The sequence below is a fragment of the Macrobrachium nipponense genome, chromosome 21 (genome assembly GCF_015104395.2).
Source record: "Macrobrachium nipponense isolate FS-2020 chromosome 21, ASM1510439v2, whole genome shotgun sequence".
Lineage (NCBI taxonomy): Eukaryota > Metazoa > Arthropoda > Malacostraca > Decapoda > Palaemonidae > Macrobrachium > Macrobrachium nipponense.
The window spans coordinates 64,907,585-64,927,200 of NC_087212.1; the positions used below are offsets into that span (position 1 = coordinate 64,907,585).

Genomic DNA, 19,616 nt, shown 5'->3' on the forward strand with positions numbered 1-19,616 from the left:
GGGTCTTGTTTTCGAAGAAATCGTGATGTTTATCAGTACCGCGTTCGGTTTGGTTAGTCTTCTTCTTGTTGATAGTTGACACTGGTTTAAACGTGAGTTGTTTGAACAAATCACCAAAACTTTGCCGCATTCCTTGCCACAGCTGAGAGGAGTACATGGGCGTGTTCGATTGACGCCTGTTTCGCTTCTTGTCGACCTGTACTGCGAACGGTGTGGTCAGTTGTTTAAAGTGGACTTGCAGCTGGGGATGGCTGTGATCATGTGGCTGACAGCATAATCCCAAGACCTTTTCTGAAGATATAAATCTTCAGGGGATTACTACATGCAAACGCACATGCACTTGCACACACACACACTATATATATATATATATATATATATATTATATATATATATATATATAGATATATATATATATATATATATATTATAATAAAGCGAAATACCACGGGAAATAATAGTCAGGAATCCAAGCGCTTTCGTCTTTATTCAGACATCGTAGCTCCTTGACGATGTCTGAATAAAGACGAAAGCGCTTGGATTCCTGACTATTATTTCCCGTGGTATTCGCTTATTTATGAAGTCACGTGTATCTACTGTGATTTTTTAAGAATATATATATATATATATATATATATATATATATATATATATATATATGACTAGCTTCCATAGCATATATAGTTCATTCCATCTTCTCTCCTCACAATGGAAAGTTGGTGTCTAAGCAATCTCTTTTGACCTGTTTTTTTACTTTGATCTTTTATGTAATCTTAAGACTACTTTTAATATATGTGAATTCCTGTTTTTTGCACTTTTATTGTATGTTATTTATAAATGGTCTTTTTGTTCTTTCACAGACTGATGATGCACAGAGAATTCATATGCGAAACGTTCCTTGGAATAAAACTTGTCATTTTTACTCCTTGTATCATGGACGTCCCCCGGAGGTTTTAAGAAGCACCCTGTTTCCCACATACTTGTTGTCAGGATGTGCATTGTCTTCTCTATATTTATTGGATGTCAGGAAGTATCTTGTTGCTTGTATAACTGTCAGGAACTGCCTTCATTCCTGTCTGCTTGTCAGCTGCCAGTGGGCACCATGTTTCATGTATGACTGTTGGCTTCTTCTATCCATCAACTAACATTCTTTCATCTCCCTGGTTTCTATTTACCAACAAACTTACCCTTGTTTATAGTAAGTAGAACATAAATTTTCTCCTCTTGCAAATGCTTTAAAACACTTTTACTACTCCCTGCAGTTTGTCTACATTATGCCCAGTCAGTACTGTATTATCTACGAGCATTCCACGGTTCAATCACGACTCGTTTTCTTACCCTACAACTTTGCAACTTCATTTACTCTCCTTTGATTTCACGTAGCAAAGTATCCAGAGCTCGCTTTCCACAGAGTAAACATGGTAGAGAGAAAGCAGATTAACAAATACTAGGTAATTAAAAACCAACAATTATTCGTTCGCAGTGAATCAGAGACACGTGAAGTTCCGACAGAAAGGGAAAATAGGACTAAGAGTAAGTAATCAAACTTTCTCAAAGCTTACGCGTCGTTTCCCGGAAATCTTTCCAAGAAATACGGAGCCAGCTTCCGTTCCTATGACTCAGTCGCAGGATGTCGCAGGATTCGTATAGGAATGAACGTGAAGCGCTGACTTTACCGCCGTGATGTCACTGTTATTCGCGTTTATGAGATCAGAACTCTTCGATGTGCTTCAGCGTCAGTTTCACGTCCCGGCAGAGTCCCAGCTGAAGATTCAGAAGTATTGCTTCGGTTACTTCTTGATAAGGGAGCATTTTTGAAAGCGAAGCCCGTTTATTTCAAGAAGAAAAACAGCTAAATAAAAACAGAACTTGTGAGAGAGCACGTCAACTGGACGTTCGTGTTATCAAAGCATTTATGCTATCTATGAGAATGAAGTCATCGCGCTCTGGTTTGCTGATGACATCAACAGTACGGACCGCCTCATTACCAACGAAAGCGAATTCGTGCGAGTTGACTTAACTCAGGATTCTTTCGGTTTGGGAAAGAATTAAGTCTCTTGTAGAAAAAATAAATCCAACTCAAGCATGAAGTCCCTCCTCCTTCACAGATAAAATTGTAGAGTAAAGGTAACTTGGTCCGAGCAGTGGAACGGTACGTAATGTCCCTTGAATCGGGACTGATCGTCTCGTCTCGCCCTTGTCTGTAATTACCGCCATTTTTGACGGTTTGTGGACGCATGTCCGTTCATTAATGATATGCGCTAGATTATCGGCGCGAATAACTTCGCATGAACTACTCCATTAATCTGTGATAGTTATTTCTAGATGAACTTTGATGAAAACATCTCCCGTCATTCGTGGGTGTGACTTTGAGAGCAGCAGCTACTTAGAATTCAGTCCCCCAATTACGTAATCTCGTTTACTTGGGGTAATAAACTCTTTGTATTGTACCTATTGTACCCTCTATTTTTTATGGCATTTTATTGTTTAGTTCATTGTGTTTTCTAAAGTATTTATATTGGCTTTTTTTTTTTTTCTTTTCTGCCGCTAATTTGATTGATTGACGAAAATTTGGCTCTACTGCCATGCACCTCGGCACTTTCAGCCATTCAGGTGTAGAGACAGTGAAAAGAGGGAGTTGGACAGCAAGCTGGAAGAGCAGTAGCGGGAATGGAGGACAACTAAAAGGCTGAAAAGTGGGAGCAGCCATGAGCCCAAGGGTCGCTGCAAAGAACCTTTAGTAATGACTGCAGTTCGCCGCATGAGGTGCACTGATGGCACAACGCCCTTAAGAAGTTTCTGTTGTTGAATCAAGCCAAATGAACAGGGTATACCAATCCTCCTGACAGATGTGATTGGCTGGAAGTGACCTCGTTTATTTATGTATTATTATTATTATTATTATCATTATTATTATTATTATTATTATTATTATTATTATTATTATTATTTTAGTTTTCTTAAAAACAAACCACTGAGGTGGCTATGTCTGTCAGTCCACCCTCAGATCTTAAAAACCACTAAGGCTAGAGGGCTGCAAATTGGTATATTGATCATCCACGCTCTAATCATTAAACGTACCAAATTGCAGCCCTCTAGCCCCAGTAGTTTTTATCTTATTTAAGTTTAAAGTTAGCCATGATCGTGCATCTGGCAACTATGTAGGACAAGCCACCACGGGGCAGTGGCTGAAATCTTCATGGGCCGCGGCTCGTACAGAAAACTCGATCTTCGTCGTATATTTTATTGTCAATCCTTGCCCCCGGGAGCCATAAGAATCCAAGCTGAGGCCTACTCGCAAATATATACATGGTTCATCTTTTAAGGAACCTGAACTTCAATTCATTTTCTTATTATAAAACATGAGCATCAGAAAGAGTGGTAAAGTATACCACCCGGCATCAAGGCATCTTCATGATTTCAGTTGCAATTACTGACCAAGATAGAAAGAAAAGCACAATATACGGTTGTGAGTCGAACGATTTTGTTTAAGTGAGCTCCGAGTTTTGTTGTTCCCGAAGGCATTTAAATCCTCTCGTGCATCTTCATGGGATAATGGCTACCTTTTACAGTGACCTTGAGACTACTTAGTATGCTTCTTTATCCAGTCTCTCTTTCTCTCTCTCTCTCTCTTTATAAACGAATAAGTACAATAATATGATTATATTGGCTTTAAGTATATACGCCAAATACTCCCTATATATACGATGTAAAGAAAAGGCTCCTGTTGATGTCCTGTGATTAAAGTATTCGGAGTTCATTCTCAACATGATTTTTGAGTTTAAAATACTCTATAAAACCCTGTGTTATTCTAGTTTATTTTCGTATACTTGAATTCGACCTCTGCATGTCCCAAGGGCAGCTTAGCTTGACCGTGAATCCTCAAAGAGAACTGGCATTGCATTTCAAAATCGGTGCCACTTAAAAAAAAAACACACACACACACACAAACACACTTTACACTGTTACCAAGGCAAGAGGTCTCAACTTGATAAAAAGAAAATTTAGCATAGATAATCTTCGTATGTTTTAGGTCTGCAAAGCATTCAAACACCAAACGAATTGATTAAGAGCATTTGCTATGGCCGTTCACGCACCGCCAAGGTCTGGGTAGATAATCAATCTTTTTTTTTTCTTTTTACAGTTTTGTGCAACACTGGCAGGAAGGTATTATCTTTGTGGGGAATGAGGGAAGAAAACGGCGTCTAAGATCTATTGTATATACTAGATGAAAAATGTCGGGAAAAAGTTTGTCAAGGTAATAATCAAGCTTGTGTCTATTTTCTTTTTTAAATTAATCTTTATTAACATTTTAACCATCATTCTTTATTATATTATGTATATATTATATATATAATATTATATATATATATATACATACATACATACATACATATATATATATATATATGTATATATATAGTATATATATATGTATATATATATATATATATATATATATGGTGTATATATGATATTATGTATATATATATGGTGTGTATATATATATATTATATATATATATATTATATAGTATATACATATGTGTTGTGTGTGGTGTGTGTGTGTTGTCTGTATATGCAATTGTATATATATATATATATATATATATATATATATATATATATATATATATATATATATGCTATTCTGAAATACTTTGTCGTCCTAATTTTACTTGAGAACTTTGTGAGATTCGTTTTCTATACACGTCTCTTTTTAACTCATTAAATAAGTTTGCCCTACGGTATTGACAGCCTGAAAAGGGAATTGATAAAGAAGAATGTTGGCCCCACCTCCCCCCTATTTTTGAAGGGACAATGACCCTTTTTTGAATCCGGGTACAGTACGTGAGAAATGAAGCAATGTAATTTGGAAAAAAACTCTAAGGTGTTATCCTGTCACAATTCAAATAATTCCAGACTGCCCATCTTTTCGGTGGCTTTATTACAAGATATACATCTTCACGGGCATTAATTACGCTACTCTGCTATAGGGCAGTGGTTCTAAAGGTCGGCGTTTCAGCAAAAATAAGAAAAAAAAGAAGCATTGTGAAACTCTCATGGTGGAAAATATCGGATGAAAATTACTAATAGCATTTATTGCCATCTTTATTTTTTTTTTTTTTCTGAAAAGAAACTTTTGTGATTTGTATGATTATTAAACCTATGCGACTGTCCGGTCAACCAATCTGTAATTTTTTCGATTCCCGAAGACCACAACCTGGGCATTTCCTTTCTTTTCCGACAAGGCTTTGGAAATCTCTTCCCAATCCAGTTTTCCATGGTTCCAATAATCTTCAAGATTTCAAGTGGTGATTCTATCGTTTGTGCTCTTCTTTTGCTTTTAAATACCACTTATTTCCCTCCCCTTTGTCATGCCGTGGGAGTGTCACTATCCTTTTTAGCTACCTCAAAACTATGGATTATCCAATAATATCTGTTGTTTTCAGTTATATTTACATGACATCGCCTTCTCACCCCGCCATCCTATTGGGGCTGAACTTGGACTTAAAGGTCATTGGAAGTTTCACTTTTCATCTCAGCAACCTAGAAAACTATGGATTAGACACTAATATCTGTCTTTTTTTATTATTTATACATGTCCCCTCCTTCCCACCCCTTCTTTCCCCTGTCCCTATCAGGGCTGAACTTGGACTTGAAGGGCATTGGGAGTGTCACTTTCTATCTCAGCGACCTTGAAAACTAAGGATTAGACATTAATATCTGTCGTTTTCGGTTATTTTGACATGCACCCCCTTCCCACTCCCTTCTCACCCAAACTTGGACTTGAAAGGCATTGGGAGTGTCACTATTCATCTCAGCAACCTTGAAAACTATGAATCAGACACTAATATTTGTCTTTTTCTGTTATTTTTACATGTCACTCTTTCCCACCCTATTCCTATCAGGGCTGAATTGGACTTAAAGGGCATTGGGAGTGTCACTATTCATCTAGCAACCTCAAAAACTATGGATTAGGCACTAGTCTCTGTCATTTTTGGATATTTTTACATTTCACCCCCTTCACACCCCCTTTTCACGAGCCCCCATTGGTGCCAGTGATGTCTTACCCCAACATTATTCTTTTCCACATGGTAAGTCATATGTATATCAAGTTTGGTTGAAATTGCTCAAAGCATTCCAAATTGTATGTGGCACACACACCCAACCACCCACCCACCCACACACACACACACACACACACACACACACACACACACATACACAGCCTTTTTTGAATATTTAGATATGTGTGTGTATGTATATGTATGCAGTGGAACCTTGGTTTTCGTACGTAATCCTTTCCTGAACGTCTCACGAAGTCTGAAACGTACAAAATCCAAAACAATAATTCCCATAAGCTATAACGTAACTTCAATTAATGTGTTCCAGGAACCCAAAAATATATTTTTTAATACATTCTATAGAGAATAAACACAGTTTTACATAAAGAAAACAACGATAGATAAATATAAATGTCTAATGAAATGGATAAATGAACATTTAACATCACTCTCACCTTTATGGAAGACCCTTGTTATTGCCTGGAAGATGGAGAAGAAGGGAGAGGGAGGAGGAAACATTATTGTTTGGATGGAGAATCCCCCTCCAGAAGGATTTCAGGTATCAAGGACCTATCTGGGTTAATTCTTCTCTTCATTTTTTTGCTGACACTATCTGGGGTTCCTTCCTCTCATTGTTTTTTAATTGCACTGGGACCAGCTTGAGAGTCATAGACCCCTGTCGCACACCAAAACATTTGCCTGAAATGAAACAAGTCACTGTCATTAAACATGTTGGAGACATGGATTATAACATCTTGGTTGGGATGATAATTCTCCACAAAATTTTTTACATCACTCTTTTTCGCATGCATGTCCTCAATCTCTGAAGTAGGCACATTATGTAAGACTTTTCGCTTTTTTAATTTTTCAAACAAGCCTCTGCTGGCCTTAAATTTGCTAACAGCAGCACTTGTTGTAGGCATTTTCTTACAGAGATAGGCATACAACATCCTTGCATTCTCAAATTATTGCCTCTGACACACAATCTCCCACTGTTTTTCATTATTCCAAACCAATAAAAACTTCTCAACATCTTCAATGAGATGCAATCTCTGTTTCGTTAATGACGTTACTCCTTTCGCAACATCAGGTGCCTTGATTTCTTTTTTCTTCACTAACACGGACCTGATTGTTGATACGGACTTGCCGTACATCTTAGCATGATCAGCCACGTGTACGCCACTTTCAAACCTTGGTGCGAGCTCTTTCTTAAATTCTATAGTGTTTCTCATCTTTTTCATAGAAGGGCTGGCACTTGGAACTTTCTTTGGCCCCATGATGGCTTATTTAGCAGTTGCACTCAATAAAAAAAAGCACAAAAAACAATAAACACAAAAAGGCAGAATGGGTCACGAGAGAACATGGGATGTTTTGTTTGGGTGCTTGGTACTGGCCTAGTCATGGGTCCTGGAAGAAGAATTTCCGGGTTTATGAACTCTGAAGAAATATACAAAACCCGTGTCAAAATATCATAAAAAAAAGTCGACAAAAACCGAATCATACGAAAACCGTGGCATACAAAATCCGAGGTTTGACTGTGTGTATATATATATATATATATATATATATATATATATATATATATATATATATATGTGTGTGTGTGTGTGTGTGTGTTTGTGATTTCTTTTAAGGGACAGACTTTCTCGTAAGCAATGATTAATGAATGTTGATGCACAAACGGAGTCCACTATTTTTATATGCCACTTCTCTTATCCTCTAGATCCCTTCTTATCCTTAATGTTAAAAATCTGAAGAAAAAGAGAAAAAAAAACTATATTGCCTTGTTCCTTTTTAGCTATTTGGTTTCTGTAAAACTGTAAAGAAAATGATTGAGATGGCTTTGTCTGTTCGACTGCACTTTTCTGCCCACACTTTTACTGTCCTCACTTTTCCTGTCCGTCTTCAGATCTTAAAAACTACTGAAGCTAGAGTACTGCAAATTGCTATGTTGATCCTCCACCCTCCAGTCATCAAACATACCAAATTGCAGCTCTCTAGGCTCCGTAGTTTTGATTCTATTTAAGGTTAAAGTTAGCCATGATCGTGCAATGATATAGGACAGGTCACCACCTAGCAGTGGTTAAAGCTTCATCGGCCGCGGCTCATATAGCATTATACCGAGACCAACGAAAGATACATCTATTTTCACTGTCGAGGAAATTCGATTGCGCCGAAGAGACTTCTGTGCATTTTTTACTTGTTATTTTTTCATGCCGACAGCTGATTTGGCCATTGACTCCTGCAAGGTCTAGAGAATACAAGGTCTTCTCACTACACAAATAAGAGAACTTTTCTGCTGTTTCTTCGTTTCCCTTTTTATTATTAGAAATTATGATTAATTCGTTTAGGAAAATAAAACACATGTTAACCATATTAATTTCTATACGTATATTCATTCAAATAATGAAAACTAGAATTTCAAAAACGTAAAACTTAAAATTTTTCACTAACAAACAACTCAAATACCCATACATATACGAGTACATATAAAAGGTTACCAATTATGTTATCATCTCTTTCATTTTGTTTGCCACTCTTTTTGAGAAGCTAATATCCTTATTTCATCTGCGAATCCTGAAAATATACGATAGCAAAAAAAAAAAAATTTAATTACAGATGAATGCAATGGCATTCAATTGCCTATCACATCACTCAACTCGTTTATTGTACTTATTCCTGATTTTAGGCCTTTTTTTCCCATGATAACAAGTAAACATCTTTTCCATTGATTTTGAATGCTACAAAAAATCGGCACTATAAGTAGAGCCATTCGTGTGCCATCTCCTTCAGTTGCCTTCTTCCCTAGAAAGTCATACTCGGGAAACTTACGGCCTATAACACCACCCTCGTATTACAAACTTCTTTCTTCAATGGCATCTTCTAATGTTTCTTCTTCAGCAGCTTTGTCGTCATTGTCATTCTGTAATTCCTCCATTGGCAAACAGAACTATATTTCCGATAACTTATCTGTTGCAGAAGAGAAGTTTCTTGAGCCTCATAAAAAGTGATTTCTTTAGTTATCAAGTTGGAAAATGAGGCCTCAGTCATATTATCGCTAATACAATTTTCAACATTGTATTTTTCTCCTATAAAAAAAGTGTAATCGTTTCTCAGGAGATGGGCACTAACTCGGTGCTTAATTAAATTCAACAGGTGATTGGTGCCGATGACATGCATCCATTTGTCGCATATAGCCAAAACAGTACTCCAGTCCATCTTGATCCAACCTATATGTCAAAATGTGTGATATTGCAATTTTTTTCAACTAATATCTCTAGCAAGTTCGTTAGAGATTTGTGAGATATCACAAGGCCGTTTTTGAAAGGGTAAAGTCCTTTGCTTCCCAGAGATTTCGTTGTTCTAGATACTGGATCATCTCTTGCAATCGTTTTTGTTTCCTTTTTTGGGGGGTGGGGTTTCTAAGTTTAGCCTGTAAGCATTCCGTGAAGACTTTCCATCTAAACTCACACTAGAATTGAATCAATCAAACCATTTATGAACAAGGCAAATGACCTTGGACTCGTAGACATGTTTAGGACTACGAGAGATCCGGAATGGAACTACACTCGGTTATTGGGGTGTCACAAAAAATAAATAAATAAATAAATTCACATTGTCCCTCCCCATAACTCATTGAATTTTTCATTGCTTTTTAGATCAGAAGTACGACTCAATTTTGTAGAAGGAAGATTGATCATCAAGTGCTACTGGAAGCACGAAAACATCATGGAAATGCAAAGACAATTTAGAAGACATTGCCTCAAAGATCCGCCAACTCGACGCACCACTACTTGCATCCGAGATGAGTTAGAATCAGATGGAATTGTGCATGAGGTCCAAAATGAGCTTTAAGGAAGGCTGCGGTCATCAACCAGTCCCGCTTGAAACCCTCCCCCGATCGCCACAGATATCTGTAAGACAAATGGGTCGTGAAACAGGAATCTCAAAATCAGTCGCAGTTTGAAGCGAGTTCATCGGAAATATTACATGATGTTTTCGTGCTTCCATAAAAAATATTTTCTTTCTTCAGAACTTAGCCGTACTTCTGCCACGAATTCAATGATTATAGGGGAGTCAAAATGTGAGTAAACCCTTTTGGGACACCCTATAAATAGCCGAACAGTCAAAATAAAAATATTGAACCAAGAACCTGAATGAAAGAAAAAAATCAATAAAAAAATCAGATCAGAAATATTCTTCAAGAAACTTCTCGAACGAGGCTTCCCAACTCTGGTGAGTCTTAATAATTTGCAGTGGAATTTTCTTTTGCTGGAGGGAAGGACATGGTCTAAAGACACCAGAACATTTGTTGTTGTCACTTTTGGCTGATGTGCATGGAAGGAAAATAGCCTGTAAATGACATTATTAGAGACACAGAAATAGTTCATAAGGAGAATACCTACAAGAAGAGTGTGGTGTCGCAGAAGCATTGCATCACACAGCAACACCTACGCTAATTGTCCAATTGCCTTCAGACGATGTTCTTCCCTGTAGTGGAAAGGAATTCCACTGCAGACCATTAGGACTCACTGGAGTTGAGGAGCCTGACTTATAAGGCTTCGTTGAGAGTGGCCATGATCTGATGAGCCTTCCTTTTGTTGAATTTTCTTTTATTCTCTGAATTCTGACTGTGATCAGCTATGTATTGGAGCGTAGATCCATTCTGGAACTAATGTACCCATGAAGATAGCTATGAGTCAGTGCTGCAAGAACTCTCATCAAAAGAGATTATAAAAAAATGGTACAACACAGTAACGATTTTTTCCTTTCTCGTCAGAACTTTACCCTTGAGAATAAAAGGAGATTTAGAAGGTCAGAGAAGTGTTATCTCGGTATAGTGTATAACATATATCAATATATATATATATATATATATATATATATATATATATATATATATATATATATACACACACACACACACACACATATATATATATATATATATATATATATATATATATATATATATATATATTATATAGTATGTAAACTTTAAAAAGGGTGCGTACTGGGTATGCTACTTGTTGATAATTAAAAACCAACTCTCCTCCTAACAATTTTTTTACTGCGTTTCTATCTGTATATTGCAAGACCTCAGCTGTTTAATACTGGCCCCATGAAAATGTTTGCATTTATAAAACTTGTCAGAGCAAGCTCTGCATTTTCATTTTTAGTGGAAGCTTAACTTAAGTTCCATATAACGTATGAAGTCTTTCCATTGCAGTGTCTGCTTCATCTTGCAAGTTCTTAGCTCCAGTGACTGTCATATTTCGGAAAAAATGGCAGTTTTTATCTATATTATAACATTCTATCACTCTTGCGTTGCTATCTCAACAGTCTTCTTTTTTTACAGAGGAATATTTTTTAGTTTTAACTACTTCATTGTTTCGCTCTTGTCCGATATCTTGGTAGTAATTTTCTTCAAGAACCTTAAAAAAATCTTAGTTGTAGGTACCTCCTTTTACTGAGAAATGTTAATCTAGTTGTGCCTGTTGTCTTAGATTCCTTAATGAGACACCTTTCTCTGTAGCCGAGTCTGCTTCCTTTTTTTTCAAGGCATCAGAACCCTGCCAATTTTGTAATCTTATCCTCTAGGCATTTCTCATGAGTCTTGTTTTCAATACAGTTATCAATTTGCATCTTCTTCGCCCCTTTATCCGTCCTGTTCTCTCTGATTTAGGACTTTCTTTTTATAATGAATTTTATGTAAAAATGCCAGGTAAGTTTGCCTCTGTTTTAGCCATGTAATTGGGTTAGACTCGTCTTCTATTCCACCACCACTAACGGATATTTGTAGATTGGTTACTGGCATTAAGGAAAAGGCTGGACTGCTTCATCAAGCTTTTGAAGCTAAGCAATCAGACGAGAATGTCCCTCTCCCTGATACTTGTCTTCCAGAACCAATTCTTATAAAATTTGCATTTGTTCCTGGGATGTTCAGAAACTCCTGGATAATGTTGATAGGTGGTGTGGAGAGGATCGTGATGGTTTCTTCTCTTTGTTTTCTAAAAACCTTTCTGGTGTGCTGTCTCCCAAGATTACTAGACTCTATAGATTTTTATGCCGACGTAGTGCGCAAGCTTAGTTTCTGTCTCAAAGAGCGGTATATCTGCAGACTGCAGTAACCACAGGCCAATCTCTATTCTCCCTGTGCTCTCCAAAATTGCTGGAAAAAATGTCAAGCCAATACATAAGTATGTGGAGTCCAAATGATTGTTAGCTGATAGTCAATATGCATACAGGAAACACTTAGGTTACTTAGGTACCTGCGATGCTCTTTTAGACTTAGCGTGCCATTTGCTAAGGAACATTGATAAGGATTTTGAGAGCAGAGTAATTCAGATAGATTTTAGTGCTGCTTTCGTTTGAGTGAATAGCCACGACTTCTAAATAGAATCAGTGGCCTCTCACTGGCAAGTCAGGTGAGGCTTAGTGTAGGCTATATAACAACTCGTATTCTTCTTCTTCTTCTTCTTTTTGTATAACGAATCCTATCAATATATTTTTAAATATTTCTTCTTATTGTATATAATGGCTCCCATTAATATCTTTGTAATTTTTCACTCCTTTTTTTCTCATAAAATATATATATGTTTTTTGTGCCTTGTTTTCCGAACGTAAAAGTCACTTTCGTGTCATTTCTATTAAGTTTTCCATACTGGCTGCTATTTCACTTATTTGTTTCCGGTATTATGGTCATAAAATAGGAAATACTTCACCGTCATTATCGCAAAACACGTTATACGATGCCATTTTTTGACAATTACGAATGTTCAGTTGTAATATGCTGGGATCTGGCTCTCAGAAAAATTACAGTATAGACGAATAGTTATTAACATATCACATGTATTTGTTTTTCTGATGTAAAGACGATCTTTAAGTTTATAGTTCACCTTTCATTTTTCGTGTATCCTGCCGTCTTGCTTTCAATACTATTTCCGGACCTAGTTTGTCTGCACCTTCACCTCTAGAACTTCTAAATTAGTTGCTGTTGGGAATTATTGGTCGTCCTAATACAATTTCGTAAACGCAGTTCTCTATTTATTGTAACCTTTCAGTCTCTATTCCGATTCAATGCATTATGCTTTTACCTTATACAATAGAAGTTAAAGTTAAATTCTTCAGAAGAGTTTATCCTATTCAGAACGAATGCTGTTCCGTTTTCTGTAAAAGTATTGCGCGTTATAGAACATTTGCATGGTAAACAAAAATATATTTCATCAACATTGTTACTTTATTGCTCTCAAAAATATAGCTAATCGCATGTTATTGTGACAATTAGCGATACCTATGATAAAAATAAAAAAATTACTTTCAGATTTTTCTTATATTTAGATTGGAAATTTCATCATTCCAACTAGAAATTTCTTGGCATGATTTATGTGACAGACTAAGTTTTAGGTAAAGCTTTATAGGTACCTAGTACTACTAGGTAGTACCTATACTCTGTTTTTTTCCATCTGTCCACCAGCCTGTGTTGTTTGCGTATGGTAACACTGCGTCCCGGGCTTTAGATAGTTACACTATGTGTAAGTTTTAGGTAAATAAAAGGATATCTGGGTGTACATTTGCAACTGAAAAGTGTTTTAATAATTTACGGTGTGCGAATTACACCGTTAATTCGAAATAGGATATTGTTATCATTGTTGAATGTAAGCTGAATGTAACTATCAAAAGCCCGGGACGCAGTGTTACCATACGCAAACACCACAGGCGGGTGGACAGATGGAAAAAAACAGAGTACCTATAGGCTATACGAATACGATCACTCCAGTCTAAGGCTTATTGCAGTACGCCATTACAATATAAAGAGGTTCATGGAGGTATCAGATCTTCATAAATATGGTAAAAAGACAGAAAGTTTTGTCTATTGTTAAACGAAAATTATAAATGAACTGCATGAGTGCTCTGGGTGACTATTTGTATGATATAGTTTTATGCATAAGTGAGTATTTTAGTAGTCTCAATTGTGCATTATTAATCAGTCTCCATTAACGGTCAATTTCCATGATTCGCGTGCTCCTCACGAGTTGCACTGTAGGCATTACTAAGTGGTGTATGCAGCGTCCCTTTGCCCACTAGATGGTCCCACTTATTAGCCTGTATATACGTATATCTCGGTTCCTGCTTCTTTACTTCCAGTTTGCTCTGCCTCCTCATCTAGTGCTGCTTCGTGCAAATGTCTGGGTTTCTCCCAGTTCCCCCTTTAGAACCTTGTACCTCATTTTTATCTCTTTATCTTACTGTTCAACCACTCCAACTCCATTTCCACACCGTCTTCAACGTTGAATGGCCAGAATTTCCCAGTTGCTTTGGTTGACAACCTAAATTTCATAAAACCAAATCAAACTATCAGTACTATGCATTAGACTACTTTATATTACCAGCCCGCGTGCCTCTTTGCTTACGGGCCAGCAGACTCTGTCCGTGGAAGAGCACAGAACTGACGCTTATAAGGTTAGGCTACACGCATGATTTCGCTGGCACTTTGGAATCGTTTCAAGCTCGAAATCTATCAATCCCTTACATTCAGTTTTGATTATTCTATGAAATAGAGTTTCTCGGTCATTCCTCCCACTTCAACCATTACTTATCATAAGTCCAAGTTTGATCTTTAGCAACTACATCCGCAATTCGGTCAAGAAAATCATGCCACTATGACCCAGGATCCAATCCAAATAAAAAGTTCTTATATTTCGTGAAACCATTTCAACCGCATCGGTCTTACCAAGTACTGCATTGAGAGAGAGAAAAAAAAACTGAATTTCTTGGCAGAGATATGTAATTTAGAAAATATCAAATTGAACAAACGCCAGAGTCAACATTTCTACATATCCCGTCCTGTATAGTAAGGTGGTGCTCTTTGTTGGTGGGCACCACCGGGTTCTTTGCAGCGTCCCTTCTGCCCTTAGCGGATCTCACTTTTAGCCTAGTGCTTTACCTCATTCCCTCTTACATTCCAGCTTCCCCTTTTCTCTGTCTTAAGCTTTATAGGCTAATTCCTGCAAATCAAAACTTTTCTACATTTAATGAGATATAGGATCAAATCGTGTCCAGACTTGCATATATCACATAAAGAAGCAAATAGTGTCAGGTTTTTGAAGCAGTGTTCAAGGTTACTGAAGAAGGTTTTAGAACATTTGACGACATATCATCTCCAATTATTATTGTATGCTCAGTTATAATTTTTGTTTCCACCCGAATTTCCAAATGTTATATGAGTCAATATCCCATTAAGATAATACTCTATTAAATTACGTAGGCGCGTTGAAAATGACAACGCAGAGTTGGAAACCTCATATATCTGAGGAGTTACTAGTTTCGAGACGTATTTTCTCTAAAGCTGTCGCCTACATGATACGGCTTCACGTTCACCATTTTACTCAGCATTAAGTACTATAGTTAGACATGCGTGCGTCGCGTCGTCACATTTCAGAGTCGCGTCATTTTAATTTCCAGGAGTGGAATGAAATATGAAATTTAGGCCAAACGCCGGGACTTATAAGGTCATTCAACGCTAAAAAGGAAATTGAAAGTAAAATGGTTTGAAAGGTGTAACAGGATGAACACCTCACAGTTGCATTTTGAACATTTGTTAGGAGAGGGTGGAAAGTAAGATGAAAGATAATATGATAAGAGGTACAGCAAAAGAAAAGAAATGAAAGTGGTTACGGCTCGGGGCCGAAGGGACGCTGCAAAAAGCCTCAAGTAGTCAGTCCTTCAGCCGCGCGAGGTGCACTGGCGGAACTAAGCGTCACCTTCCCCCCCCCCCCCCCCCCCCACCCCCCCCCCCCCCCCCTTTACGGGCCCCATTCCATCAAGAGTATGCAATGGATATCAGCACATCAATATGGATCAATACTTTCTCCTAAGAGGTGTGAAACGTAATGAACAACCGAATTAAAAGAACCATTATCCAAATTGATTTTTGTGATGCTGAAAGAAGTGTGCAATTTGTATGAACAGGGCAGCATAAATCTACTTCTAAATATTCCCTCTTATGATTTTAATATAATCTTCATAGTCTCGGAGATCGGATGGAAGTGTAAAATAAATAAATATATACTGCTGTGACTTTTGGAAAAAATTTATTTTACTCATTTTATTGGTTTTATGTTATATATATATATATATATATATATATATATATATATATATATATATATATATATATATATATATATATATTGTAAGTCGTGGCATCTGCAGCGCCGAAAATTTATCAGGAATAAAATGGAGAATGGTCTGTGTAGCATTTTTAGTTTATTGGCCATTTTTCGAAATATTATCAAATCTCATTAGTATTGCTGTAAGATGGTAAATAATATACAAAAATAAAGTAGAAGCAATGTGATGGTGCTCTTTACTTTGGTTGAAATCACAGATATATTAGATTAATGAAAAATAAATGTAGATGGAAGCAAGACTTGTAACCAAACTTTGATATAGTAGCTGTACACCGAGTGATATCTCTTTTTAAACTTAGGTTGATAGAATATAAGTATATAGTATATAATATATAACTATATAACACTATTTGTATGTATGTCTGTGTATGCTTTTTATTACATAAACAAGTATCTACATGTGTATGCATACACACACACACACACACACACACACACACACACACACATATATATATATATATATATATATATTATATAATTATATCTATATATATAAATATTATAATATATATAATAGATCGGTAGATAGATAGACACGAGAGTTTGTTACAAAGTAAAATTGCAAAACCGTGAGCAATTCTTAAGTGGCGGCATTTTTGGAATACTTTGACAATGCAAGGGTTATCGATAATGGGAATGGCGTTGTTTCGACACACTCTTAATTCCGTTGTCAGGATGTCTTGAGCAATTGGGATAAACAGCAGGAACGCGGTGAATCAATATTTTCATGAAAATGTCCGATAGGATTTCAGCAGAGAATCAAGCCAGTCGAGAAGGTGCCAAATGATATTTGCATTTTTCAAAAGGACGGTACAAGAAAAGAGACATTTATGACCATTTTGAAAATAGAAACATTAAGAACTTTTACACTTATGTGAATATCATATGCAAAGATTAGAGTGTATTAAAAGGAAATATTGTAGTATTATGAAAAAAAAGATGGCTCTCTGGCAGACTTTGGCAAGAAACGGTAGAGCGCATGCGCAGTCTGTCTGCATAAGCACTCTGCCTCTCGCTGCCTCTTTAGACTTTGCCGTTGAACAGCGTTTGTGGACTCTAAAATTTTTCGTGTTGTGTACTAGTGATGTCGGACTCGGAGATGTTAAGTGTGCCTGTAAGTATCTCAAAGAGTACCGTTGTGCGTTTGATGTGCTTATGGCTAATCAATGATATCCGTAGGGCCTGAAAATGTGATAATTATACTTGTGTTTTTCGTTGCTTTGGTGAGTTTGAGGGAGATATAAGATGGCTGCTGCTCTGTGGGGCCCGGAGACTAAGTCCATTGAACCCGTTTCCTGTCTTATGTAGAGCAGCATTTGTTATATAAATATGTATGTTTAGTTAGCTTAATGTTCATACTATGGAACAGACTTGTAATAAATGTCTTATTCTTTGTTCCAGAGCGGTGGAGTGGATGGGTTGACGAATGGTGAGTGTAATTGGTGTTCAGGGGGAAAATGAAGCGTCCAGAAACAAAGTCCCCGAGTTGGCTGCCTCGTGCAAGGGACTTTGTTCTCAGACCCGCTCTCTCCTCACTCCCTTCTCACTTTACATGTTTTATCTTTGATACATACTCCTATTTTAGCTTCATTTGTATGTATTTTGTATTCCCTGAGGTCGTTAGATTGCAGAATTCGAAATTCAGCATTTAAATGCCATTGTCGGAGCTTTAAATCGGAAATGCCGGGTCTATTCTTGGACTTTTAACTGTGAATGTAGGGTACTTAAGGTAAAGTCTGACTAGATTAGAAACTCGGTTCGCATCATTACGTAATTCTACATACTGAGAATTGAACTAGTGAAGGTAGTTTTACCCGTAGATAGTTTTTATTTCCCGGCATTTAGACAATTGAGAGCCAAGTTGGGTCCATTGGGTGTCAGTCATGCAGCGCTGGTGTATATCATCCGTTTATTAATAGCCTTATATGGTGCAACGTATTATTGAGTGAAATCAGGATGTTGTAGGACTTGCAAGTTTACTCTAATAAAGTTGTAATCTAAATTGGAAGGGGCCAGTCTAGAGGAGGTAATGATTTTATAGCTAGAGATCGCGTGGCTTGCCCAGACTAAGCATTCCCTCCCTCCCTCCCTGTCCTTGGTGACTTGGTCCCTCCCTACCGAGCCATCGCACGCCGATGTTTAAACCTTTCGCTTTACTGAGAATTTGGTTTTTGTGCTGCTTCTGGATTTATTGATTTTTAAGGGTCACGGTATGCTGGTCCTCCTCGATGAGTTGTAGGGCTTTTCTTGAGGATGTGGTCGTTAATTCTCTTGGTCTCCGATTGTCAGTCTGTCAGTGTCCTGGTTGGATTAGCAGGCGTCATTGTATTTGTCCCAACCAACCCCCCCGGCCCCCCCCCCCCCGGTCCTCTAGTCTTCCCCCGTTATCTCCGGTGCACGGCACCACAACGTGAAGCAGTGTTTGGAACCAAGTCTCAATTCGTGGGAGCCCTACGTTTTAAATGGCTTAATTATTTTTTTTCTGTACCTATCATCGCGTAGCGTAGTTTAGCTTTTAAGCAGACACTGTGCCTGATGAAAAAGATTAATTTTTAAAAGATTAGATGTGAATTTTTTGCCTAACTATTATCAATTTAAAATAATGACTTTTGTTCTCTCTCGAGTTAGCGTCTGCAACACTTGTGGCAACCCACATATGTAGCCGGTGCTGTTATTACGATTTATTAAATATATAGTTATTGGCTTACCGCTGTCAGGCCTTGGCCATCGGTGTGTCGTCACTCTGACGCACATGGTGTCTGGTATAATGAATTAAAAAAAAAAATAAGTCCATTTAACCTTCCTTTGGATATCGTTTCTCCCACGTGTTGTGTATCTGGTACCTGTATGGAGGCAGATTTCCCTCGCAAGTCATTGCGGATCTTCTGTGATTCATCCTTCTTCCTCTTCTATCCCCCCCCCTCCCCTTACCCTACCTGTACCTCGACCTTTTTCTTCACCTCTGGCCCACCTCCACCTCCCGCCGACCCCGGGTAGCGTGCAACTTGAAGTCTTGGCGTGTCGCCCATATTGCCAATTCCTTCCCCCTCCCCCTCCCGTCATTCCCGCTCCGTGGTCGTTGTGGGTGGTGTGCTCTCATGCATCCCACCCCCTCCCCTCCCATCCCATCCCACAACACCGCACCCTACCCCATTCGTATCCCTCACCCAGTCTGCTACTGTCTGCAACTAGGATCGCGGCACTGATAAAATGGAAATATGACTCTCTCTCTCTCTCTCTCTCTCTCTCTCTCTCTCTCTCTCTCTCTCTCTCTCTCTCTCTCTCTCTATATATCTATATATCTTATATTATATATATATGGTTTTGTAATCTTAGGTTTTAATAGTTGTATA

General features: G+C 37.6%; 1 protein-coding gene across 2 annotated transcripts in view; it reads left to right on the forward strand.

Annotated features, from left to right (window-relative positions):
• Window positions 1-17,248: 17,248 nt before the first annotated feature.
• The window catches only part of LOC135198092 (DNA topoisomerase I, mitochondrial-like), a 49,979-nt gene continuing 47,611 nt past the window's right edge, over window positions 17,249-19,616 (forward strand). For both annotated transcript variants that reach the window (XM_064225531.1, XM_064225532.1), the window contains exons 1-2: window positions 17,249-17,377; window positions 17,665-17,692. In XM_064225531.1, the coding sequence (XP_064081601.1) occupies window positions 17,348-17,377; window positions 17,665-17,692 (58 nt within the window). In that variant the 5' untranslated portion in view covers window positions 17,249-17,347. The remainder of the gene's footprint in view (window positions 17,378-17,664; window positions 17,693-19,616) is intronic.